General features: G+C 49.4%; 1 protein-coding gene across 2 annotated transcripts in view; it reads left to right on the top strand.

Annotated features, from left to right (window-relative positions):
* Window positions 1-208: 208 nt before the first annotated feature.
* Window positions 209-25,024, top strand: part of USH1C (USH1 protein network component harmonin) — a gene marked incomplete at its 3' end in the record, with an annotated part of 42,844 nt that continues 18,028 nt past the window's right edge. For both annotated transcript variants that reach the window (XM_081282256.1, XM_081282257.1), the window contains exons 1-15: window positions 209-330; window positions 9,040-9,107; window positions 10,485-10,628; window positions 10,768-10,906; window positions 14,027-14,135; window positions 14,262-14,286; window positions 14,484-14,541; window positions 14,843-14,937; window positions 16,556-16,640; window positions 16,879-16,938; window positions 17,083-17,139; window positions 17,424-17,566; window positions 18,630-18,695; window positions 19,036-19,160; window positions 21,905-21,978. In XM_081282256.1, the coding sequence (XP_081138382.1) occupies window positions 295-330; window positions 9,040-9,107; window positions 10,485-10,628; window positions 10,768-10,906; window positions 14,027-14,135; window positions 14,262-14,286; window positions 14,484-14,541; window positions 14,843-14,937; window positions 16,556-16,640; window positions 16,879-16,938; window positions 17,083-17,139; window positions 17,424-17,566; window positions 18,630-18,695; window positions 19,036-19,160; window positions 21,905-21,978 (1,284 nt within the window). In that variant the 5' untranslated portion in view covers window positions 209-294. The remainder of the gene's footprint in view (window positions 331-9,039; window positions 9,108-10,484; window positions 10,629-10,767; window positions 10,907-14,026; window positions 14,136-14,261; window positions 14,287-14,483; window positions 14,542-14,842; window positions 14,938-16,555; window positions 16,641-16,878; window positions 16,939-17,082; window positions 17,140-17,423; window positions 17,567-18,629; window positions 18,696-19,035; window positions 19,161-21,904; window positions 21,979-25,024) is intronic.

Raw genomic sequence — 25,024 nt, 5'->3', positions numbered from 1 at the left:
TCAAAAGAAAAGCCAGCCGCACTCACTACCGGCCGCGGCCAGCAGTCCCACACTCGGGGGCCCATTTCTCCAAGGCTTCAGGGGGAGGCGACGCTACAGGACAGGTGTCTCTGCCTCCCAGCAGCCCCGCCCCGCCGGCTCCTTCGCCCAGGGTCCGCCCCCACCGTTTCCAGGCCCCGCCCTAGTCCCCGCGGAAGGCGGCGACGGTCACGGTTGCCTGCTCTAACCAGCTCCCGGTAGCCCGGCACCCGAAGGAACGGATCGTGCAGCTTCACTGATCCATCCCGCCCCGCCATGGACCGGAAGGTGGCCCGAGAATTCCGGCATAAGGTCAGAACAGCAAGAGGTGCCCCAAGCAACAAGGACCCGAGGTCCCGGAGGGGTGGGTGGAGGATGCACATCCCCTGTGCTAGCCACCCTTTTCTAACCCCGTCTGGGGGAGGGGAGGGATCTGGGTGGACTGGGACCTTGGAGGGTCGAGGGTCCTCTGGCTGCCAGAGAGATCTCCAGAAATGAGGGCATGGACATTGAGAGTAAACTGCTCCATCTCCAGAAAACTTCCTTTCTCCTACCAAGGACTGGATATTCTGAGGTTGGGATCCTTCCAGCCTTGGCCCAAGGCAGGACACTTATCTGAGATGCTCTGCAGTGGGCAAATCCCCTCCCTCCTAGTGCCCGCAGCCTAGGACTGTTGGAGCCCATGGTGATATTGAAGAAGGGAAGCTGGATGTCTCTGGCTCTTTGACCTCTAAAGATGACTTAGGAGCAGCTCTGTGAAACTCTCCCTGTCCAGGGGCATTTCTTAGGACTTGAGAGGCAGCTGAGCTGCAGTGGGGAGGAGGGGAGGCACCAAGGGTGTGAGGAGCCAGCTCTGGCCAGTCAGCTCCTTCAGGCAGAGCCTCCTCTCCAAGGCATGTCCAGGTGAGACACCTCTCTGGTGGTCCCTGGTGCTCCAAGACCTTCACTGGGAGCTGCTGGACCCACCCATGGCATTTCTAGTGCTGTTTCCAAAGCTATGCAGGAACTGCTGAGGCCCCAAGGCCAGAGAAGGCTATCCCAGGGGCCTAGTGGGTGGACCTCCTCACCAGGCCTTCTAAGAGGGCCTAAGCCAGGGTGTCTGGAGCTGCCCACAGGCCCTGCCAGAGCCCCAGAGGGCCAGTGTCTTTGGTCCAAGCTGAACCCCTTCCCAGATCTGAGGGGCCAAAATTCATGAGGCAAGGTCAGAGTGATTCTCCCTCCCTTCCCTGCTTCCCATAGAGAGGCCCAGAGGTGCCCAAGGTGAGGGGCAAGGAGTGAGCAGCCATTCATTTAAAAAGCATGTTTTGAGCACCTAGTCTGTATCCTCAAATTCCAGTCATGTGGCTGGGAGGAAGCCCCTACACTTATAGTCACCTGTGGCTGGGCCCTGAGTGTTGAAACCGAAGTTTGGTAGGGGCACAGTGGGGACTACCCTTACTGGAAGAAGTCTCATCAAAACAAGGCGTTAGATATTCCTGATTCTGCTCCCCCAGGTAAGAGATGGCTGGAAGTTCAGCAGAAGCTGGGGGGCTGGCTAATGTCAAGGGAGCATTTAACGTGTTCACTGGTGCAAAGAGATGTGTGGGGAGAAATTTCAGCTGTGGAGGACATTTGGTGAGTATAGGTTTCAGGCAACCCACTTTGAAGAAACTCAACCTCCCATCCCCCACCCTGGGCTTGAGTTTCACTTTCCTGGCCTTGGCTTGAAAGTAATGGCAGGTTTTCTTTTGCCTTTTTTCCTGTCGGGGTACCTACTCTTTTCCTCCTTTGAGAGCATCACTTCTAGAGTCCCCAGTGTCTGACTCAACTTTGGGTTCATCCCAATCCTTCCTCCCTGGGCCCCAAAGACTCCACAGAGCTTAAGGTCCCTGTGTTCTGCTGCCCTGCCCTTCCTCATCACAAGTGCATTACCTATTAATGTGCCTGTGTGTGCAGGCAGGGCAGGTGCCACACTGGGCAAGCCTAGGCTGGACTTTGTGCCCTACTGCCTCAGAGACAGCAGCAGCCTTCCCCTCCCAGGTTGGGGATCACCCAAGAACTAGGGAGAGAGAATGGGGCAGCAGAGGACAGACATGGGGCATAGAGGCACGCTGGGTGAAATTTACAGCTTGCTGTTGATTGCTTCTCAAATGTCCTTTCCTTAGTGTTTTGGAGCAAATTTACCCCTGGGCAATGGTTTGAAATCTAAGTCTTTAGTTGTTGGAGGTTGTATTTAAGGTAATATGTTGTAAAGGATAGTGCTGGGTGACCTGGAGCAAATTACTTACCCTCTCTCTGTCTCAGGTCTCTAATTTGTGAAATGAGGATGACATTTAACTAATAAGGTTATCATGAAGGCTAAATGAGATCAATACCTGTGTAGGGGGTTACAGTAGATCCTGACACTTAGAGAGTCCTCCAAAAGTATGCACTGTGGCTTATTATCTGGAATTAGGCAGAACTGGAGTCAAATCTCAACCCTGTCACTCACTGCCAGTAAGACTTTGGGCAAACCATCTAATCTCTCTGAGCTTTAGTTTCACCAGCTATGAGATGGGGTTTGTAGTGCTTACTCTTGAGATAGGATTAAATAGGAACTCCAATATTGGCTGCTCTGGGCCTGTAGTCACCACATGGTTCCTGGCTGATGCCCGAAGTGTCCCATTGTTTGAGCTAGCAGGCTCCAGGCATTGTCCTATCAGTGTGTCATTTCTCTAAGGCCACTAGCAGCACTTAGTGCCCTTCCCAATGATAGGTAACAACCTTGGGCCAGGATGGGCTAGGGGCATGATCAGAGACTGCGATTTCTCCCTCAGAGAGGACTGGCTTTTCAAATTAGCCTCTCTGCTCACAGCCCTTGCAAGTTGCAGGAACTTGGTTACTCATTTGCTCACAAAGTATTTATGGTCTCTTCAGCAATCACACATTTGTGAGTAGCTCTGGTGTACCCTAGCTGAGGCCACACAACTGAGAGTGGGATAGGATGATTAAGATCAGAAAGAGTTCCTAACTCCAAGGAGTGGCTGATCATTCATTTATTCATACAAGCAATAAATTTTGACTGAGTTTCTATACATACCAGACAGTATTCTAAGCATCAAGGAACAAAACGAAGCCTTGCCCTCTTAGAGAGTATATCCTAATGGGGAATATGAATAAGTAAAGCAATAAAAGTATTCTATGATGCCAAGTAGTGATAAATGCTATGAAAAAATAAACTGGGATGAGGGAAAAGAGAGTAACAGGTGGTACTTTATGTAGGGTAATAAGGAAGGCTTTTCTGAAGAGGTGATGTTTGAGCAGAGACTGAAGAATAGGGGAGGAGCCAGGGGGTATATGTGAAAGGAAGAGGGAACAGCATATGCCTTCCATGATGAGAATGAAGAATCCAATACATCCAGTACTGGCTAGGATACAGACTGTGAAGATGTGACTGGATCAACATGTATGGAGGGCCACTCACTGCCAGCTGCTGAGGTTATGAAATTTGTATCCATTTGTTTGTATTTAACTTTATTTAACAAACACATAGGACTTACAACTTTCCAGACACTGTTTTAAACTTTATGATTAATAACTCCTTGAGTTAGTAATGAAAACAATCATTAATCTCTCATGGAAGGATTAAATTAAAGGAGAGTTTTATGACCATTTTACAGATGAGGAAACTGAGGCAGACCCAGTGGAGGAAGGGGCTTATTTGTCCCACCCTCCACCTCACACCCAGACCTGTGTCTAGGCTACAGCACAGGTTTGTGGAAGACCAGTGGGCAAAGAGAGTCCGGAACAACTTAGCAAGGTCATGGCAGAGGTGAGGACAAAGTACTGACATTGGGGCAAATCTTCAAGGTAGAGGAAGAATTCGCTGAGAGGAAATACTGCGGGTGCTGCCACTACTAATGGCTAGCCCTCCCGCCAGCCAGGGCTCAGCAGGAGGCAGACAGCTCATCCAAAGGGAAAACCAAAGCAAGCTTTGTGAAAGGACAGTAGGAAAGGGCAGGGCTACAGGAACAGACTAGGCCGGGTGACAGCGATGGGAAGCCACACTCTGCAGGGGCCAGGGGAGGGAGGCCACCAGAACACAGGAGAAGAGGCTGCAGAGAGAGGCCCAGGCAGGGGCTACCACCTCAGGTGGAGGAAACTACCTCAGGTGGTCCCTCAGGCCACCAGCCAGGGGACTAAGAGCCTCAGTCCCTTCCTCCTCCTGTTCACCTCCTACTTGTGCCTCCCACTGGCTGAAACACCAGGAATCCAGGCAAAGCCCTGGAGGACAAAGGGCAGGGTGCAAGAGGCTAGGAGTGCCCAAGGAGAAGACACAGCACACATTTGGAGTCTCTCCCAAGTGCTTAATCCTCATGACAGACCAGGGAGGGCACAGGAGTGGAACAAAATGCATTATTTAACTTATTCTTTCTCACCTTCCCTGTGCAGCAGTCCTGAAGGGCCAGTCCCTGTGAGGGAATACTAGGGAATGAGGCTGAAAGGGCCCCAAAGCCAAACCCAGATTTTGCCTCCAATGCCCCTGAACCTGGTGAAGATGAAGGTGCTCCCTCCCACTCCACACAGACCCATGGCTCAGAACCAGCTGAGCATCAGCCATAGAAAAATGCTAGTGCTGGCTGGAGATGGGAATGGAGGTGGAATAGAGACCCCCCAACAGTCACTTGCAGAGGGTGAGCTCCTTCAGGACTTCTGTGCCCCACATCAGGGGGGATCCAAGGAAAGGAAAAGCTTTCTAAATCTAGTTGGAGAAAAAAGGCTGCTGTCTTGCACATCGCAGACTCTCAATAAATGTGTACAGTGGACAGGTGCATACAAAAGTGTTATATAGGGCAAGTGGATGCCATGGAGTAGATTGAAAAAGCTGAGATTTTGGAGACAGCAGGCATAGGTTGGAGTCTTAGCTCTCCCATTTCCCTGAACCTCTATTTCCTCGTGTGTAAAAAGGGGATAACAATATCCACCTCCAGAAATTATTAGGAGATTAAAGATAATTAAAGGAGAGAGTAAAGCAATTACAGAAGCTACTGAGACATGGCAGTCAGTAAGCAGAGGGTCTAGGTGAGCTTCAGAGCTTACAGGCCCGAATGAGCAAATGAGCGAGGGACAGAATGAGCCACAGGCTAGAAGGCAGGTGAGGAGTGTGGGCTGGGCGTGATCAGGAAAGACTCTAGAGGAGGTGGCATGGTGAAGAGGGAAGACACTCCATCTTGCATGGCTCTGGGACCTACTTTTCTACAATGAGCTAGAAATGAACTGAGAAGAGACAGAGCCTCCAGGAGTTCTGGGAAGACAGTTGTCCAAGACAGGGCTAAGAGTGTAGAAGGAGGGTTCCCCAGCCTTGAGCAAGTGGAGTTCATTCATCATTCCACAGACACCATTGAGTGCTACGTGCCTGTGGGCACAACACCGTGTTGGATACTGCAGGGAAAGAAAGATCATGGATGGAGAGGAGGGAAGAAATGAATGTCAAAGACCTACCATGTGCCAGGAGCTTTATGAGTACATGGGAATAGTACCAAGTAGTCAAAGCAGCATCTGTCGAAGCTGATCCCTGGACAAGTGGAAGGCAGAATTCTAGGAGAAAGGAATACTATGTAATTAAAAAAAAATAGTCTAAAAGCCTAGTTTAATGGTAGCATTGCTACAGCATGCTCAGACTTCTAGAAGACTTCCATCTTTCTTTCTTTTCTTCTGGAACATTCTAAAGTCTGCAGAGTGAGATGTGAGTGTGTGTTTCCAGAGAACAAAGTAGGGCTATTTCTCTGTCTCCTTAGAGACATTTCTGGATGGGAAATTGTCCCTTCATTTGTGGGCTCTACTGTTGAATCATCACTTAGATTCTCTCCACACCTGTTTGTATGTAGACTTTTTTTTAAAAAATGGAAATATTAGCCGTGGAGGTGGAGGGGACATTCTGACTGAGATTGTGGAGGTTCCAGTGTGAGGAAGAGGTTTGCTCAACTGCAGTGTGAGTCCCACAGGGACTGTGATGGTAATGACCTTGTAATAGCAGACAAGAACAGACTGGAACAGGGTTTAGATGAGCTTCCAAGTGAGAGCCCATGGACATGAGGCTCTCAGAAGGAGACTGGTAGAAAGTAGTTTCTGGGTAAGGACCTTTGAATGCAGTGGTCAGGATTGAAGGACTGTCCACAGGTCAGGAGCCCGGGACTCCCTCCACCCCCAGCTCTTTTCTACAAAGACTGTCACCAAGTGCTCTGTGCTTGGCTTAGAGAAGGCAGAAAAGCATTCCTAGACTCTAAAGCTGCAAATTCCCTTAGTTTTCTACCTTAGCTTTCTACCCAGAGCAAAATAAAGGCTGTCCTCTGAGGACAGTCCCTCTCTGCTTAACCCTAATGCTGCTGCTAGCTGCACTCCTGCAAAGGGGTGAGAGGACTTCAAACCTAAGGCCTCAGCCAATCAGAGATCCCTCTCCTGGCCCTTTGCTTCTCTCACCACCCGTGGCTAGAATTAGGCTGGATGTCCTTTGGTGAGGGTGTCCTCACTCCAACCAAAGCAGGCGGGATTTTTATCCTCCCCTGAGAGAACAGAACATTTGGGGTTCAAAGCATCATCTAAAAGTGTTCTGCAAGTCACAGTGGCACACACCTGTAACCCAGTGACTTGGGGGGCTGAGGCAGGAGGATCATGAGTTCAAAGCCAGCCTTAGCAACTTAGCAAGGCCCAAAGCAATTTAGTGAGACCATGTCTCTACATGAAATATTTTTAAAAGGGCTGGGGATGTGGCTCAGGGGTTAAGTGCTCCTGGGTTAAATTCACAGTGCCAAAAACCAAAAACAAAAGACATGTGTTCTGTTTCTTTGTCATTTTGAACCAATCAAAAAGTTTTCTTAACAGTTCAGAGGAATAAAATATCTTTTTTTTTTTGAACAAGATATCTTAAAAGCAAAAGGTTGGAAATGTTGACTTTAAGGAGCCTTGGGAGTTATTTCCCCTTGGGATGCCTGAGTCACACCAAATGGACATGGCTAGCAGGAGAGCATAGGCTTTGGAGTCAGACTTGGGTTCAAATCATAGTTCCACTTAATAACTATAGGGTCTTCGGTGAGTTTACTTAACCTCTCTGGTCCTTTCTGCAAAATGGTGTGAGATATGTGCTCACAGGGTTGGTGTAATATGCAAAGGAATTAAGCCCACATGCCCAGTGCCACCATGGGGGCTCTGCAAAGGTCATTTCCCTTTCCTTTCTGTTCCCATGGCTCCTTCAACCTGAACTGTGAGGACAAATTCACCCAATAAATAAATACTTATTTATTGAGCACATAACTATATGTTAAGCCTGAGGAATTTAGAATAACCAAGACCTCATCCTTCCCTTCATTAGGTTTTCTATCAAGCAAAGGAGACAGACAATTTCAAAAACAAAAAATAAAAACAAAACCCAGCAAACCTTAAATTACAAGCAGCAATCCATGTAATGATGGAATTGAAACATCTTGCAGGGTGGGAGTGAGTTCTGTTTAGGTTGGTGGCCAGGGAAGACCTCTCTGGGAAGGAGACTAGCCATCCAAGGAATAGGGGAATATACACCAGAAGAAAGTCTGTCATGAGAGAGGAACTGAAAGGACACCCATGCATCCAGAAAGAGCTTGGATAAGACACAGCAAGGGGTCTGGATTTGGATTTTGCTTTAAGTACAATAGGAAGGTAATGGGTGACTTGATCTAATTTATCAAGATATTTTGGGTGAAGTCTCCAATTTTCTTACATAAGTTGAGGCTAAAGAGGGTAGAGATAGTCCAGGCTTGTGTCCTCATAGAGATGGGCTTTTGAGAGTGCCCACTTGTGAAGCAGAGTGGGCCAGAGCCCAGCCCAGTATCCTAAGATTTAGTAGCACTGACTCAAGCGCATGTGCCATCCCCATCTTCTAGGGGGATGCCTCTGCAATGAGGTAGGGAGGGAGCAGAAATTCCCCTGATTGGAGCAGCTTGGGGAGCTTCTGACACCTAGGCTATGAGTCCATGGAGAGCCTCCTCCTAGGTTAGGCTCATCGTCAGTGAAATGCCCAGCCTGAGTTTAGGGGCAGAAGTGCTGCCAGGTCAAGACTAGAAAATTGCATTCCCTGCTCAGACTAGAAATCCCAAGGGTTTGGCCTTACAAGTCCTCTCTGTATTGGAACAGACAGGCAGTCCCTATTCTTCTGGAACTAAGGACTCTTAAGCCTGGGATAATGCTCTTGAGCCTGGAGGCTGGAGGGAGAGAACCAGGGACCCCTCCAGCTTCCACATTGCCCTGTTACTCTGTCCTGTGCTAAAGGGAGAGCCAAGGATATAGCACATAGATGAACAAAGAGCTGTCCCAAAGAGTGAAATTTGGGGGTCCCAGATCACTGGCTCCCCAGGGATTGGGGTGCTAATGAAGCAGCTCCTGAACCTGACCTTGGAGTCCTAGCCATTGACGTCAGCAAAGTTGAAATGATGTAACCTGACCCTCCCTCCAGGGGAGACACACAGGGACCTGGAGAGGGGGAAGGAGTGGCCAGGAGGCTGACTAGCGGACAGAACTCCCAGCTTAGGCCAGGACGGGATAGGGCAGAGGTCCCCTAGCAAAGGTGTCGCAGAATTCAGCAGTAGGGTGCTTCCCACCAGTGGGATGTGCTTTCCGAACCAGTGGCCCAAATCCTTTCTGAAAGCAGTTATCCAGCACTACAGCCACCATCAGGTAAGATAATGGGCTTCTTCCAGACACAGATGGCAGCCATGGGGTGAGCAGCAGCACTGCCATGGGATGTCACTGTCACATGGAGGTTCCCATCCTGTGTGTGTACACATTATCTCTCCATCTTGGGACAAGGCTCAGCCTGGCCACATCTGGATGTGCAAAGCCCACCCTGGCATGTTCTGTTCTGCGTGGGTATGACATATTGGGGTCAGGAGGTCACCCTGACCTCTGTCTTCCTTCCTCTCTTCACAACTCTTCTTGAACTGCTGGAATAATTTCTGGTGTGGCCTCTCCTCTCTGGAGTCTGCTATAGGTTTTCTGGGCCTGGAGCTGTAATTCTGCCCTTGGGTTTTACAGGTAGATTTTCTAATTGAAAATGATGCAGAGAAGGACTATCTCTATGATGTGCTGCGGATGTACCACCAGTAAGTATGCTGGGCCAACTCCTATGAACCAATCCCCACAGGGTACTCTATGCTCAGGGAGCCCTGGGATGAGCTGTTCTAAGAAAGAGGAACTTGGGGAAGCAGATGCTCCGTGCTCCTGGGAGCCAAATGGACCTGCCATTTCAGCAACTTGTTTTAGCAACTATACAATTCTTTGCTCTTGACTCTGTTAGAGGTCAAGGGTACACTTGAAAAAACAGACTGGACTCCACCCTTAAGTTGATCACTGTAATCATGGGGGATGATTTAAAGCAGCCAGATATATTTAATAGGGTGCAATTGTTAGGACAGAAGAAGAAATGAAAGCAGGCCCTGGCCACTGCATCGGATGTCTCTGGTCACCCACCTGCTTTTTGATTCATTTGGCCCACATTTATAAGCTCCTGTCAGTTGCTAGGTAGCATGCAGGATCTAGGATGAAGAAGATCCACTTTGTTTCCTTGAGTCACTTGTGGCCTGGTCGGGGGAGGTGAACAGGCATTATAAGCACCAGAAACTCTAGCATAAGTTACAATAAAATAATTGGTAAGTGGAAGTAAAAGTAGGAATTTAAGGAAAGGAATTTTCACTTCTAACTGAGGGGTCAGGGAGATGCCAGAAGAACTTGAGCTAGGCTATGAAGAGTAAGAAATTGGGATGGTGAAATATTGGGGAAGGGCATCCAGGATGAGGGCTCAGCATCATCAGAAGTTCAGAAGCACGGAAGCATAGGGTGTGGATGGGGAATGAGAGATAATCTGTGAGTTAGACCTTGGAGCACCCTGAGAGCATGTAGAGCCACAGAGTGGAGAAATTCCAGGAGAAAGGTCATGGAGGACCTTGAGTCCACCAGGTAGAATGGATTTTGTCCTCTAGGCAGTAGGGAGCCATTGAAGGATTTTGAGAAGGGAATGACTTATATTAGTAAAGATTACATGAGAGTGGGCAAATCAGCAGGCAGCTGGAGATGCAGAGGTGTCTGAATTACGTGAAGGCACAAGAAAGATACTGAGGGTGGAATTTCTAGAGTTTAGCAGCTGATTAAACTAGAAGATCAGAGGATGAGACAGCTCATCACGTCTCACACAGAGCTGTCCTGTGTGGGAAGATCCTGAACTTTAGAATAGGCAGAGCCAAGTTTGAAATCCTGGTTGATTTAATGTGCAGAATGGGTTAACAGTCCCTAACTCACAGATTTCCTGTGACACTTATGTGAGAGAAACAAGCTCTTCCATAGCTCATGGTCCAGAGTTAGAAGTTCTGGACCTTTCAAGAGAGTTCTTAATTCCTAGGCCTGGGCCCAGTGGGTGGGGAGCTGGGCTGGGTCAGAGGTCTTGGTCAGGAGTAAGGCACCAAGCATCCCCTATATCTCTGCAGGACCATGGATGTCACTGTGCTTGTTGGAGACCTGAAGCTGGTCATCAATGAGCCCAACCGCCTGCCACTGTTTGATGCCATCCGGCCACTGATCCCATTGAAGCATCAGGTGGAATATGACCAGCTGACCCCTCGGCGCTCCAGGTATGGAAGGAGTCACTAGCCCAGAGGCAGGGGTGGAAGAGGTCATCCTGGGATGAACTGAGTCTCTCACTAGTGGGCTGGGCAGTGCTGGCAGTCAGGCTGAGCTGGGCCATCACTAACCCACCCCACACCATGGCAGGAAGCTGAAGGAGGTGCGTCTGGACCGTCTGCACCCCGAAGGCCTTGGCCTCAGCGTGCGTGGGGGCCTCGAATTTGGCTGTGGGCTTTTCATCTCCCATCTCATCAAAGGAGGTCAGGCAGACAGTGTCGGTCTCCAGGTGAGTGAGCAGAGTCTAGGGAAGAGGGCCCCAGAGGCTCAGACTTCCTGCCTCCCCTTCATCTGCTAGGTGGTATGGTACAGTACAGGCACCCACTCTCCTGAGCCTCTGGGAGAGGAAGAGGCTGCTGAGCCCTGACAGGGATCTGTAGTTCCATAGAAACCAGGTCCCAGGCAATCTGTTTTCTTGAACCTAACTGCTGCCTCGTCCCAGATGCTGCTGCCCCACTGGGCCCCACCTCCCTACTTCCTGAAGGAGGATCATAGTTATGTTCAGCACCCGAAGCCTGGCACAGGTCACCTTTAGCAGCAGGGAAGAAGGCCCAATGTAGCATGATGCTTAAGAATATAGACTCTAAGACTGAACTGCCCAGTTCAAAACCTTGCCTTGCTGTTCATTAAGCTGTGTGAATTTGGTGAAATGACTTAACCCCCGGCCTCAGTTTCCCCATCCGCAACATGGGGTGATGATGAAACAATCTACCTCATCAGGTTGTACAAGGAACAAAAATGAATTAGTATTAGAAAGCTTACAACACTTCCTGACACAGAAGTGCTTTGTGTTTCATAAATATGCAGAGAGAGGGAGACAGTGAATGGTAACAACGTGCTGGATACAAGCTTACATGGATTCTCACTGTTTGCATTAGGTGTATCATCCCCAGTTATAGTTAATAGAGGTATGGAGTCCAGTGAGTGGCAGAGCCGGGATTAGAACCTGAGTCTCCTAAGGTCAACCCAGAGATCTCCCTTTAACACCTCAGGGTGCCTCTCCACCATGGCCCCTGCTCCTCCATGTCTGAGCAGAGCAGGGCAGACATGCAGGTCTCACTCCTCCCGGAGCCTGGAGCTGTGTTTTTGTCTGTTCAGGTAAAGGAGGCCCTCCCCACCTCCCAGAGCTTCCAGAGTGTTTGTTATCGAAATCGCAATCCCAGAGGCCAAGCCAGGGGCTTCAGGGGGCTCCAGTGCTAATGGTACCAGAGAGTGAGGAGGGGGGGTGGAAATAGGGAGCTGACAGACATGGCTTTGTTCTGAATCTCTGTCTCACGGCTCGCTGATGGCGTCTGAAATTTCAACCCCTTCATTATTCCTTTCCTCTGAGGCACATTTTCCAGCCCAGAAACAGAGTCAGAGAAATAAACATAATGAGCGCCTCTCTTGGCATCATCTGAGGCCCTCTTTTTTTCCAGGGCGAGCTCTCGTCCTCAGATGAGCATTTCTCAGCAGTGCCCCAATGCTTGGGGCGAGAGGACATTTTAATGAAACTCAGGTTTTACCTTCCCAGCTGTTTCTCAGGCTTATGAATTATCCACCCTTTCTTGTGCTGATGGACTCATCTCTCCTTTGTTCCACGAACACTCAGATGTTCATATCTTTGTGGTGCCTGCACAAAGGCCCTTTTGCAGGGTTCTTTGTGGAGGGAGAGGGAGAGGGAAGTTGATCCTGTAACCTGAGCCAGGAACCCTGTGGGAATTTTATTCCTACTGGGGTCCTGGGCAAGTTCCCTTTAGGAACAAGAAAGGGAACTTCACTCAGAGGAGCTTGGGAGAAAACACTTGCGTCATTGACCTACCTGGGTTTATGTTTCCAAGGAGATCTCAGGCCTGAGGACAGCTGGGAGAAGATTCTGGAAGACAGGGGAGAGGCGCGTTCTGTGCCTAAGACCCTGTGCTGATTTGACCTATGAGCTTGGGTCCCCAGTGGGGCTCAGATCCTCTGATAGGACTTAGTCCTGGGACTCCATTCTTCTGCTCTTCTTTATTAATGAATTCTTTATTAAGTCTCTGTCCTACACAGAGGCAGCCTGTGCTGTACAACTTGCTGTATCTACTAGGGCTAGAAAATGATTCTCTGTGCCTTTGCTGTCCCAGCTGTATAATGGACAGAGCAATCCCTGCCTTCCTGTGGGACTCGAAGGCTCTGACAGGTGGCAGGGATCCAGAGAGGACAAGATGCAGGGAACAGTAGCCAGGCTTGGCCATTTGCCCTTCTTTTCTTCTTCCAGACACCCAAGAGACAAGCCTTGTTGTCTGTCAGGAACACCTGACTTGGGATCCTGACAGCCTTATTTGCTCATGGGGTGACCTTGAGCAAGTTATCGCACCTCTCTGGGCCTCCATTTCCTCATCTGATTCACAGACACACAAGTTCCTGCCCTGCAGTTTTGCTGTGAAAACTAGGTATAAGGAGCAAATCCAGCAGTTCTCCTTGAATCTGATGTCCCCATAAACCTAGAGAGTTCTTTACTGAGCTCCTCCCTTTTGTGCCTTTTTGAGTCTCTGGACACCTCTGTCAGGACTTCCCCTCCCCCAAGAAGAATGGGGTCTGTGTCCAGAGAGAGAGGGGGTCATTCCTGGCAACAATGAGAGGTGACTCTGTAGGAGTGCTATAGGGTGGGACTTGGCTTGTGGGGCCCTTCAGAGGCTGTGTGTCCCTTAGCCCCCATAGCATCCAGCTATGTATTAACAAGTCTGCAAGGCGTCAGCACATGTGGTTGGAGTTAAACCCCCAGATACCCTGCACTGGCCTCAGACTGAAGAGGGGCACTCAGGATCCAGTTACTATTTTGCGGCTCCTGCCTACATGACCTTAGACAAAATATCACCTCCCTGGGCCTAGGTGTCACCTGATGTCTGAGGGTCCTTCAGTTCTGTGCTTAGTCAATAACAAGCTTCAGTCTGATCCTCAGGGCTTGAGTGCCAGGCAGCAGTAGTGTCCAGCAGGGGCAATGTCAGCATGTATCCCCAGCTAGCCCTGCAAGCCATGTCTCCCAACCCACTCTTGCCTAAGCTCTGAGAAGAGGGACCTGAGCCATGGGTTTGGGGCTCAGGCCTAATGATAACAATCATGTGGAGTGAAAGGGATGCCAGAGTGAGGGGACAGAGACCTGAGTCCTACTGAACTCCTCACTCCCCATCTTGGTTTCCTCATCTGTAAAATGGGGCAAAAGGAAGTACCACCTGCCCTGGGATCCCTCGGGCTGGTGTGGGGTGGGTTGGTTTGTGACAAGGAATAGGGCACATATAGAGGTTTAGCCTGGCCATGAGCACCTGGTGGTGGGCTTTTCCTGCTGCCAGATGTTCCCTCTACCTAGTGCTTATTCCCTCTCTCTGTGGCCAAGGTGGGGGATGAGATTGTCCGGATCAATGGATATTCCATCTCCTCCTGCACCCACGAGGAGGTCATCAATCTGATAAGAACCAAGAAGACCGTGTCCATCAAAGTGAGACGTAAGTGAGACCAGAGGGTGGTGGGGCTCAGTGACTGTGGACTGGAGCAGACAATGGGGTTACTCAGCTCCTGCAGGGACAGAGAGGGCAGGGAGCTGCCCTAACCCCAATGCTTTTCTCCCACAGACATCGGCCTGATCCCTGTGAAGAGGTAAGTGAGACCCTCCTCGTAACACTCTTTCCTTGTGGCTCCAAGGTCCTGGTATCAGCCCTGGGGTCTTACTCCTCTACCCCCAGGTCACGCTGTTCCTGGTCCAGTGGAGGCTACAAATGAGGCAGATATGGACTTGGGGCCTGGTCCCTAAATCATCTCTAATAACTATTTGTTCTATTTTTTCCTCTTGTCAGCTCTCCTGAGGAGCCCCTCAAATGGCTGTATGTGGATCAGTTTGTTTCAGAATCTGGGGTAAGGGCCAGGACCCACTGTGATGGCACTTTGGTGGAGTGGACTTCCAGGAGGGGCAGCTGGTCTTAAGGGAGGGTTGGCTCTAAGGACATGATCTTAGGGCCTCCAGGACACCCAGAAAGCTCCTGTGGAGTGGTGGGCCCTCGGCTGGCCTAGCTAGTGTGCAGACCCACACCCCAGGGGCAGAATGACCAACTTGCCTGTGAAAATTAGGCAGTACTTACCCTAAAGATATCACAAGCTCAAAAGGCTATTTGCATGTACATTGACACCCAATGACCTGCTTTTGTTCCTCCTCCAGGGCAGTAGAGGCAGCCTGGGTTCTCCTGGGACACGGGCACACAAGGAGAAAAAAGTCTTCATTAGCCTGGTGGGCTCACGGGGCCTTGGCTGCAGGTGGGTGGCAGCATGCCTTAGGCTCAGTTGTTGCAGGTAAACCCTAGCGGGCTCCTGATGCCTCTTCCCTTCTTCACTGCTGCATCTGAGGACACTTGAAACTATTGAGTAGAATATTTACATGCAATGCAATTTTAGTGAGGTAACTTGTCCACCAGTGATGACACTTCTTGTTGCCTGAGTTCCACTCTGAGCTTCGCAGCCACCCAGAGCCAGAGGGACAGCTCCAGCAGTTTTCATTTTACAGATGAGGAAATTGAGGCCCAGAGGCAGAGCCATGGTCCTTGGGTGGGCCCTTGACTCACTGCAAAAGGACACTACCCATCTGGGCATCTCTGTCACAGTTCTCTTGTCACAGATTATCTCATGGCTTTCTTTAAGAGGCAGTCAGGGAATTCCAAACAGGCACGAGGAGTCTGTATCAAGTATGCAGGTGCCACAGTCACTCCCTGGTCAGTTCCAGCCCTGCCCTGCCGTGCACAGGCTCCAGAACCTGAACCACTTAACTTAACCACTCTGAGCCTCAGTTTTTCCTTTTATAAACAGGGGAGCATAATACCCATATCACAAAGTTATTGCAAAAGAAGTAAACAAAGTACTAAGCTTAGTGCCTAGCAGGTAGTAAGTGGCTAATAAGTGATGGTTATTATTATTTTTGTTATTCTGATTATTTCCATTCCTTCACATTTATTCAATATTTTATAAGTGATAAAAATTTATCTTTCCTTTCTGGAAGATGATACCAACATAGAAGCCAAATGCATAGGTGCCACATAGGCTGAAAAGGACTCTGAGGGAGATACATCCTGCGTCAGGGATGGCAAATAGGTTTCCTCTCTGTGCCATCTCTAATCAATTAGTAGGTGGCTTCCTGGGGTACTGTTCTGCAAAGTATTCTCTCTTTTTTTAGTACCAAGAATTGAACCCAGGAGTGCTTAACTACCAAGTCACATCCCCTGCCCTTTTTAAATATTTTATTTAGAGTCAGGGTCTCACTAAGTTCTTAGGGCCTCCCTAAGTTGCTGAGGCTGGCTTTGAACTCTCAATCCTCCTGCCTCAGCCCCCAGAGATGCTGGGATTTATAGGCATGCACCACTGTGCCTGGCTCTGCAAAGGATTCTAAAGCTGTGTCCAGCTTGCTTGGAAAGAGTGCTATAGTTGCTTAGTGATATCTGCTACAGATCTAGGGCAGGGAAAAGAATGAGCAAGTGCCATCCTTCCTGTAGAGGTTTTGGGGGCACAGGGAGGGGGTACTTGCTCAATCTTGAGATAGAATAAGGGATCTACTGAAAAATTTTAAAGGAGATAGTATTTGAGTCATAAGGTATGAAAGGAAAGTTCTAGAAAGAGAAGAAGCAGCACATGTGGTACAATGGGTGAGGATAGGGTGGGGAGAATTACAAGTAGTTTTCTGTGTCTGTAACCCAGGGGAACAGTGGAAATCAGGCTAGAAGGGAGACAGAGATGGAGTCTGTGGGTCCTGAATTCATGGATGAACTCTTTCCTGGACACTGAATGCCCAGATAGAGGGTGATAGACAGGACATGGAAAACAAGCGAGTGCTTCAGGGAACAAGCAAAGAGGGTAGAGCTTCATCCACATTTCCCACCTTTCACAGCATTTCCAGTGGCCCAGTCCAGAAACCGGGCATCTTCATCAGCCATGTGAAGCCTGGCTCCCTGTCTGCAGAGGTGGGGTTGGAGGTGAGTGACCCAAATGGCATAATATTTGATATCCAATAAGATAGTTATGGAATGGAGACATGACAGGGTGGGCTTGAGGCCCTCCCAGGGCCCCATCAAAATTTTTCGACTGCTTTACTCATTGGGAAGAGTTGTTAAGCAGCCACTTAGACTCAGCACCTAAACCTGGCACCATGGAGGAGCCCTTCCTCCAGATGAGTGAGTGTAACACATCAGTCCTTCTCCATCTCTCCTTCAGACAGGAGACCAGATCGTTGAAGTCAATGGCATCGACTTCTGTAACCTGGACCACAAGGAGGTAAGATGTGAGGGTCTTTATCTGCTGGCCTTATCACCTTCCCACCCCACTGCTCACCCCAACCACCATGGTGTCTGTGGTCTCTGCCTGGACTGCCCTGGTCTATCTGTCAGACCCCAGATGACTGACCTCCTGTTCCCACAGGCTGTGAACGTGCTGAAGAGTAGCCGCAGCCTGACCATCTCCATTGTAGCTGGAGCTGTAAGTCCAGAATGAGGTGGTGGGGGCCCCATGACCCCTGACCCATAACCTATGACCTCATATCTCTGCCACACACTCCCAGAAAGGGCCAAGGGCCTGAAACACTGATGGTAGAGAAAAAGGGCTTCTGCCCAGCAAGAAGCCTGGGTCAGAGACCTCCAGAGTTGCAATACACGGGGAGGCACGGCACTGAGAAGGCAACCCAATCTTGGCCCCCCAAAGCCATGGCTGTGATATACAGCTTTCCCAGGGGCCTGAGCAAAGGGCCTCTTTCTCCCCACCAGGGCCGGGAGCTGTTCATGACTGACCGCGAGCGGCTGGCAGAGGCACGGCAGCGCGAGCTGCAGCGGCAGGAGCTCCTGATGCAGAAGCGGCTGGCCATGGAGTCCAACAAAATCCTCCAGGAGCAGCAGGAGATGGAGCGCCAGTGAGTGGCCATCCGGAGGCCCCCACCTTCCCAGACTGCCTTTGCCCCACCCATTTTGGCTCTTGTCCTCTGCTCCTGCACAGACTTCATCCCCACTTCCAGGGCTGTCCTCAGACCAAATAGGTTAAGCGGCAGGTCAGCATATCAATCCTCTGCCTCAGACCACCAGGCTCCTCCCTCCTTATTGAGGACAGCCTCTGATTTCCAGACTCCAGGACTATGGGAAATGAGACTCCTACCAGCAGCACTGACATGTTGAGTACCTACCACATGGCTGATGCTGATTAGGACCTTGCTTATGTTATTTAATTTAATCCCCACGCCAGCCCTGGGAGGCAGATGGTATTAACCTGTTTAATAAGTGAGGCAGCTCAGGCTCAGAGGGGTTAAGCATCTTGGGTCCAAAGTCACACATGACCAAGCTGGGATTCACATCCAGACAAGCTGACTTAAGAACCTGGCAGTCCCCAGAGGATCACCCACCTGTGGTGCTAACCACTCCCCACCAGGTGGTTAAAATGATGGCCTGAGAAAATATATGGGGCAAGCAATTCATAAAAGAAAAACCACAGTCAAAATCCAAATGCAGAAATATTCTCAGCACTTAATAAGTATTTGAAGAAGGAAGGAAAAGGGATTTCCCCATCTCCAGCATCAAAGAACTAACCTGGAAAGCCACACTTGGTTAACAACTCCTGCCTGGGATCTGGCTGGGCCCTCCTCTGAGAGGACCCTCTCTCAGTCCACGTCCTGCTTGTTGTTAGTCACTTTATCTAAGAGTTTGGAGGGGAACACATGGAGTGTGGCCCTCATGTGAACCTGCCAGTCATCTCCTGTGGCACAGAATATCTGCCTAGCTGTGCCAGACAAAATCTCCCAGGAGCACAGGTTGTTGCTCAGACTTGTGTTGGACAACTTGCTCAGCATCAAAGCTGGTGTAAGCATCCTTGGAAGGGAGACTGCAGAAAACATTTAAAACTTTTTCTCAAATCAGGAATCAGCTATAAGGAATAGTAAGATTTTCTTGCATAGACTCATACATGCCTACCTGCATTTATTTTAGGAGGAGAAAGGAAATTGCCCAGAAGGCAGCAGAGGAAAATGAGAGATACCGGAAGGAGATGGAACAGTGAGTATCCTGGATTTGTGTGTGCCTGCACATGTGGTGCTCATGAGTGTGCTTCCAGGAGTGTGGCCAGCCAGAGGTCACCTCTAGGCCCAGTTTACCTGGCCCTCTGTCCCCTAGTAGCTCCTCCTTTATTTGTAGCCATTCCACACTCCTAGTACAGCCCATTATATCAGGGCAATAAGAACTTAGGTGTTTACTCAGAACATCAGCTCCAGGGCCGGCCTTCCTCACCACATTAGAACCATGAGGCCACTCCAAGGCTGGTTGGGGTTCTCAGGTAGGCAGGAGCTAGGCCTGCAAAGGTTCTGACTCAAATCACAGGTATGGGGTTTAATTTCAGGATCGTGGAAGAGGAAGAGAAGTTTAAGAAGCAGTGGGAAGAAGATTGGGGCTCCAAGGAACAGCTCCTCTTGCCTAAAACCATCACTGCCGAGGTGCACCCAGTACCCCTTCGCAAGCCAAAGTGTAGGTACCATGTGCCAGGGGAAGAGGTCCTTCTAGGACCTGGGGCTGGGGGGATGGACAGAAATGCTGGCCTCCCTCCACTAACTGCCCATGACTCTCTCAGATTCATTCCCTTTATGGTGGTGCAGCTGAGTGTGAGGGGCTATTTTTCAGGGCTTTAGGGTGGGAGGGATCTGTCTGCCTCCTTGTCTGGGGCCTGCTCCACACACAAGCTCACAGGCTCTCCCCTATAGCACACACAGGCCACTGGGCTGCTGCAGATGGGAGAGCGAGCTGTGCAAGAGGAACTGGCTCGTGTGATTGTTGTCTTAGTGTGTGGGGTGAGGTGCCCTTCTGTCTGGTTCTAGACTGGGTTGGGATGAAACTAAAAGCAAGAAAGAGGAAGGAGCTCTGGTGGCCCGAGGTTGGTGGGCAAATGAAGGAGGAGCTTGCCTGAAGTGCCTCTTTCACCTACATCTCTGCACGTGGGTGGCTGTCACACCACTCCAGGGGTGGAGACAGGGAGAGGACTCTGAGTCCCCTCCCAGATGCCAATGTGGGTCTGGTGGCAGCATCATGCTGGGATCTCAATTCCCACCATCGTTTCCATCTCCTCTTCACTGGTCCATTCTTACCTTACCTCTCAATCCTGGCCTCCACCAGCTGCTACCCTGTCCCCAGGGACCCAACTCAGAGAACCAGGGCTCCTCTCTCTGTTGTGTGGTAGCCAATTGGAATTCTGTAGTGGGGTCTAGATAGCTCTGTCCCAACTTTGGATCATATCTGAGCCCTAAAGGGACACTGCATTGCCAACACAGGCCTCTTGGACTGAAGCAGGTAGCTCCCAGAATTCCTTCCTGGCAGCAGAGCACAGTGTCATCTCATGGTTCTCTCAGAAAGACAAAGCATGCTGTCATCACCTTCCCCAATGATATTCAGTACGAGCTGAGGTTGTGGCCAAAGCTGAATTCCTGGTGAATAATCCCTGTTTTAAACGGGCTGCTAATTTGCTCTTATGAGTGAAATGGGAGCTTTGAAAGGAGAGAAATTGATTGTAATTGCTTCTCATGAAAGTAATACTAGTCAATTTAGTGCCTTCCTAGAAATTAGGTCTCAGCTTCACAGCAAGGTGTACCCTCTCAGGAACCGTGGAAAATAAAAGCCTTTCACTAACTAGGTATTTATTTAGCATTGTTTTAACCAAATCAAGTTTCTTGAATAAAAGGAGTAAGAACTTTGCCTTTGCTTAAGATACATGTATTCCAAGGCCATTCCACAAAGCACAGGATTGATGGCCGCAGTCTGCCAGCCCCTGGGGCAGCTGCCACAGCCATCCATCTCCATATGCACCCACAATTTAATCCTAACTTGGATGTAAGTCAGGAAATGTAGTACAGCCTCTGACACTGCTCAATTCCTGTCTTTTCCTGCTGTTCCAGAGCAGCTGGAATGGTCATGGCTTTGTTGGGCCAACAGAATCTCATTGGCCAGCCAGCCTCAGCCCACCCAACCTTTAACTCTGGGACCCAATTAGCCAGTAGGTGAGGCCTGACTCAGGTTTCTGTGCCTGCAAGGGGTGAACCTACATTTTTTAAAAATAGGGAAAAGTGTGGAACATCTTTAGCCTAGAACATGAAGGCCCTCAGTGTAAGGACGTGGGCAGGACAGACTGCTCCCCCCACTAGCTGCCCCAGAAGGTTCTGAAAATTGCATCAGCCTACCTCTCCATGATAATCCAGCAGCACCCCAACATTCTACCAAACCCTCAGAAATATGATAGCCTGTCACAGAGGTCCCTAAAGACCCTTTCTTAGCCAGAGCAGTGGTGAAGGGGTGCTGTCTTTATTAAGGACTCCAGAGCTGGAAGGGCCTTGGGAGATGAGGAAGTTTAAAAGTCATAGCTCTAGACTTCTGTCCCTAAAGGACTTTTTAAATCACCTCCCCCCCATCCACAATAGACCTATGATATGAAAGTTTTTTTTTTTTTTTCTTACTTAACTATTCGGTAATCCTTTGTCTTCCCACTGTTTTATCAAGTAGTCCTCTTGTTGGCAAAGGCATCAGTGTTCTACTGGTAAGTAAATATAATTCTAGCCCAAAGCAAAGAAACGTAACATACGGCCTTTTCACAAGCCCATGGGCAAGGAAGCTTGAAATATGACAAAGTTCATCCTTCCACAAGAAGTTTTCTTGCCGATTTTCTGCCTTCTGGACCAGGGTCCAGCTGGAAATAATTGGAATGGATGATTTCTTATTCTGTCCACATGATGTCTTCCCAACTATATATTCCCTGTTTACCTTTGGGAAGTCCCCACTCCTCAGGATCCCAGCCTCTACCTAATACCCACCGAGCTCAGACATCCCCCAGGGCACCCAGAGCCCCAGGGCAAGGGCAGTGAGAAGAAGGCAGAGGATGTATTGTCCCCCAGCAAGTGTTTGCCCTCAAATGTGTTTAAGATTCAGATGTTCCCATCTTCCTCACCCACTTCCCAACTTTCAACTGGGCACCTTGAAAAATGGTTCTCAGGTGTTAGGCCTCTATTGTTCACCCATTTTACAGATAGAGAAGCTAAATGTACTAAGGTTGAAAGTACTACATGCACCATCCAGAGTGAGACGCCTTTGCTCTGGAATCCTGAGGCTTTTCCCCTGCCTTTCATCCTTGGAAGAAAGTGGTCACAGGTCCCCCAACTCCTGGGAAGCCCTCTGGCCTCTCAGCCTCCTGAGTCCTCTTGGTTCACCAACTTCCTCTTTTCCCCGGGTAGATGATCAGGGAGTAGAGCCTGAGCTCGAGTCTGCGGACGACCTGGATGGAGGCACAGAGGAGCAGGGAGAGCAGGTTTGCGCCCCCGCTTCGCTCCCTGGCCTGGCTGTGCCCTGCTTGCCCTGCCCACCTCCTCTTGAAGCAGTGCAGACACCTGACTCCAAGGGGCTGGCACATGGTGGAGGCCCCTGGGGTCTGTGAGGCTGCTCCATGCCCCAGCTTGGCCCAAGCAAAACCTTAGGACAGAACACATGGCCAAACTGGTAAATCAGCAAGCACATGCCAGTGCAACTGAACTGCTGGTGCAAATATTTAAATACTACCCAAGTTCGAGTGCCCTCTCTGCTCTCTGGCCTCTTCTCATTCCCAGATCCAGCAACTAAGGAGGTAGTGCCTAGTCCAGCAGGGGGCTTTCAACAGCCTATTCCAGCTCTATTCCAGTTGGTTAAAGGTGGGCAATTATTTAAGCCTTTATCTCAGCCCCTAAGAGCTCAGGTTTGGGGGCTGCCCTTTCATGCTGTCACCTGGGGAAGAAAGGGGCTGCACCCTGCTTATATGGCTTGGATGGGGAATCTGCTTTTCTGGGGGCACATCTTCTGCCCGTTGCTGCTGGAGCCAGCCTTTCAGATTGACCCAGCCACTGCCTCTCTTGCAATGCTGAAGGCAGAGGACTGGCCTCCCCTGTGATACAACACAAGTTTTGTTCTGTCTGATTGCAGTTCTAGGCAGAGACCCAGGCTCTCTTTTGTCTTGAGATGCTTTTTGGATGGAGAACCAGGCATCAGTTAGAGAGGGCTTTTTCTCTTTCAACGGGGTTTTGTTTGGAGATGATATCTGTGATTTGGAAAAGTTCATCCTTCCACAAGAAGTTTTCTTGCTGATTTTCTGGCACTGACTTCTGGAGTCAGTGTCTGAGAGGGAGGGGGGCTTTTCTCAGGTGGTCTTGGGCCTGCTTTGTCCCAGGTGAGGCCAGGTAAGTTGAAAGATGGACAGAGGGTGTGATTTTGCCGTTGGATCTGCCAACGCTGCCCTTCATCCCCCAAAACCATGCATTCCTTGGAAACCCAACTCTCACCTGCTGCCTATGGATGCTCTAGCCCAGTGGAAACACGTCTCAATATTTTGTTCTCTGTGTTCTTATAGCTTTTGGGTGGTTTTACCGGTACGATGGCAAATTCCCAACTATCCGGAAGGTAGGACAGGACTGGGTGCTGTGCTGGTTTGCTCCTCAGTTTGCAGTGGGGTTTGGACTTTAAAATTTTTCTTTCCCTATCAGTTCTGAACAGTGCCATCCACCTATTCCCTTGGAGGGCTAACCCTGCCTGCATCTCTGTCAGGGTGACACCAAATGACAGAGGCATCATGAGGGGCAGAGTCATCATGAGGGACAGGTATACCTGTCATGAGACTTGACCAAGGACCATCAGACTCCGTGTGGGTCTATACCAGCTCCCAGGGGCACAGGGCAGGGCCAGGAGACTTCTGCTTTGTTCTGACCGATAGAACCAGAAGCCATGACCAGGAATCTGGGATCAGAGTGAAATACCAGGGTAGGTGTACACAGAGCCACTTTTCCAGGTTCAGACTGGCTACCCATGTAGCCTCGGGTTGGACAGGAAACTGCACCCATCACAATTCTCTCCTAGAACTATCTCTGCATTACCCAGGATTATACATTTTTTCCCCAGTTGCTGGGGCTGTTAATTTTCTGTTTAAATCTTATTATAGTATCTGCAGGCCCCATAAAATTTTCCTGTCCTTTGTCTTTCTAAATCACTTTGGCATTTGATTATATAAATGCCGCTGTTAATAACTGTAGATTGGACATTCAAGATGGCTTGGTATTTGGAAATCAGCCTATTAACATAAATCTGAGTGAGCTAAATTGGATGTTACCAGCTCTCTCTGACCAAAAGTCAATACTCCAGAAACCAAAGCACTGGCAGCTAGGTGACTGATGCTCTGCAACTTCTCCCTTCCTGTAAAATGGGGATATCAGATGTGCCAGGAAAATCTACCCCCTTTCTCCAACACATTCCCATTAAAATTATAGATAGCAATATTCTGGCTGACACAAGTTATGTGTTCACCCAGAAGCCCAGATCATGATATGTATAGGAGTGAGTAAACTTTGTACAGAGCTCCCTGGAGATGTCTTCTCATACTACCATGGTCCTTAGTCTCATAAAATTATCTTCTTTATTTTTCAGCCTGACTCCAGGGCTTAGGTTTCTAATCTTCTCTCCATACTGTCTCTATTAGAACTCAATTAGAGAGGGCAACACACACACACAGAGAGAGAGAGAGAGAGAGAGAGAGAGAGAGAGAGAGAGAGAGAGAGAGGGAATTCTACTGGAAAAAAATAATAAAAGGACAGGTCAAATCTTTTCCATGCAGTAATAACTAGGAAATGTGAAAGAGCTAGAATCTCTTGCACACATCCATCACAAACCAGGTCACTTGAAATTTGCCCTTGGTAGAGAGTTAGAGCTGGTTTTCACTATTTATTAGTCCTATCATTTCAGAAACAGCTGGCACTATGGTTTTCATTTTTATTTCCAAAAGAGAGAACAGTTGCTCCTAGGTAGAAGCAAGAACGCATCACCCCATCTGCCTCTCCTCTCAGCCTTGACTGAAAGGAATATTTGCCATGAATTTGACAGCTAAAAGGACAATGTAGTCATGTCCCTCATGCTGCTTTGAAAATCCATCATCATTTTGCCTATAACCAGGGGAGATGCTAGAACACCAGGTCCCCAGGTAATACAAGGGGACATCCATGGCCATGATCATTAATGCACAAAATCCCCCTATGAGAAAAGAGAAAGATTTGTTGACTTCTGCTCCTGCTCTGAGTAAGACCCTCTGGGGCTCAAGGCCTCCAATCTGTTACTCTACAGAGTCTATGCTGGGACCTGAAGTATTCATGGCTCCAACTAAGACCTTTCACCAGAACTGCTTAAGTCAGTCACGCAGAGCCCTTACTTGCAAGGGCCCACAGTCTGGCAGAGAAAGCAGATTCACACACAACTAAGTTACCTGGATGGGGGTTGGGGGAGCTGGCAGGGAGACTTGCCCTTCTGCATCTGTAAGCTGCTCTACTGGGGATGGGACAGAAACT

This window comes from Spermophilus citellus (assembly GCF_964194105.1).
Source record: "Spermophilus citellus genome assembly, chromosome: 2".
NCBI lineage: Eukaryota > Metazoa > Chordata > Mammalia > Rodentia > Sciuridae > Spermophilus > Spermophilus citellus.
This window is presented reverse-complemented; position numbering and strand designations above follow the sequence as displayed.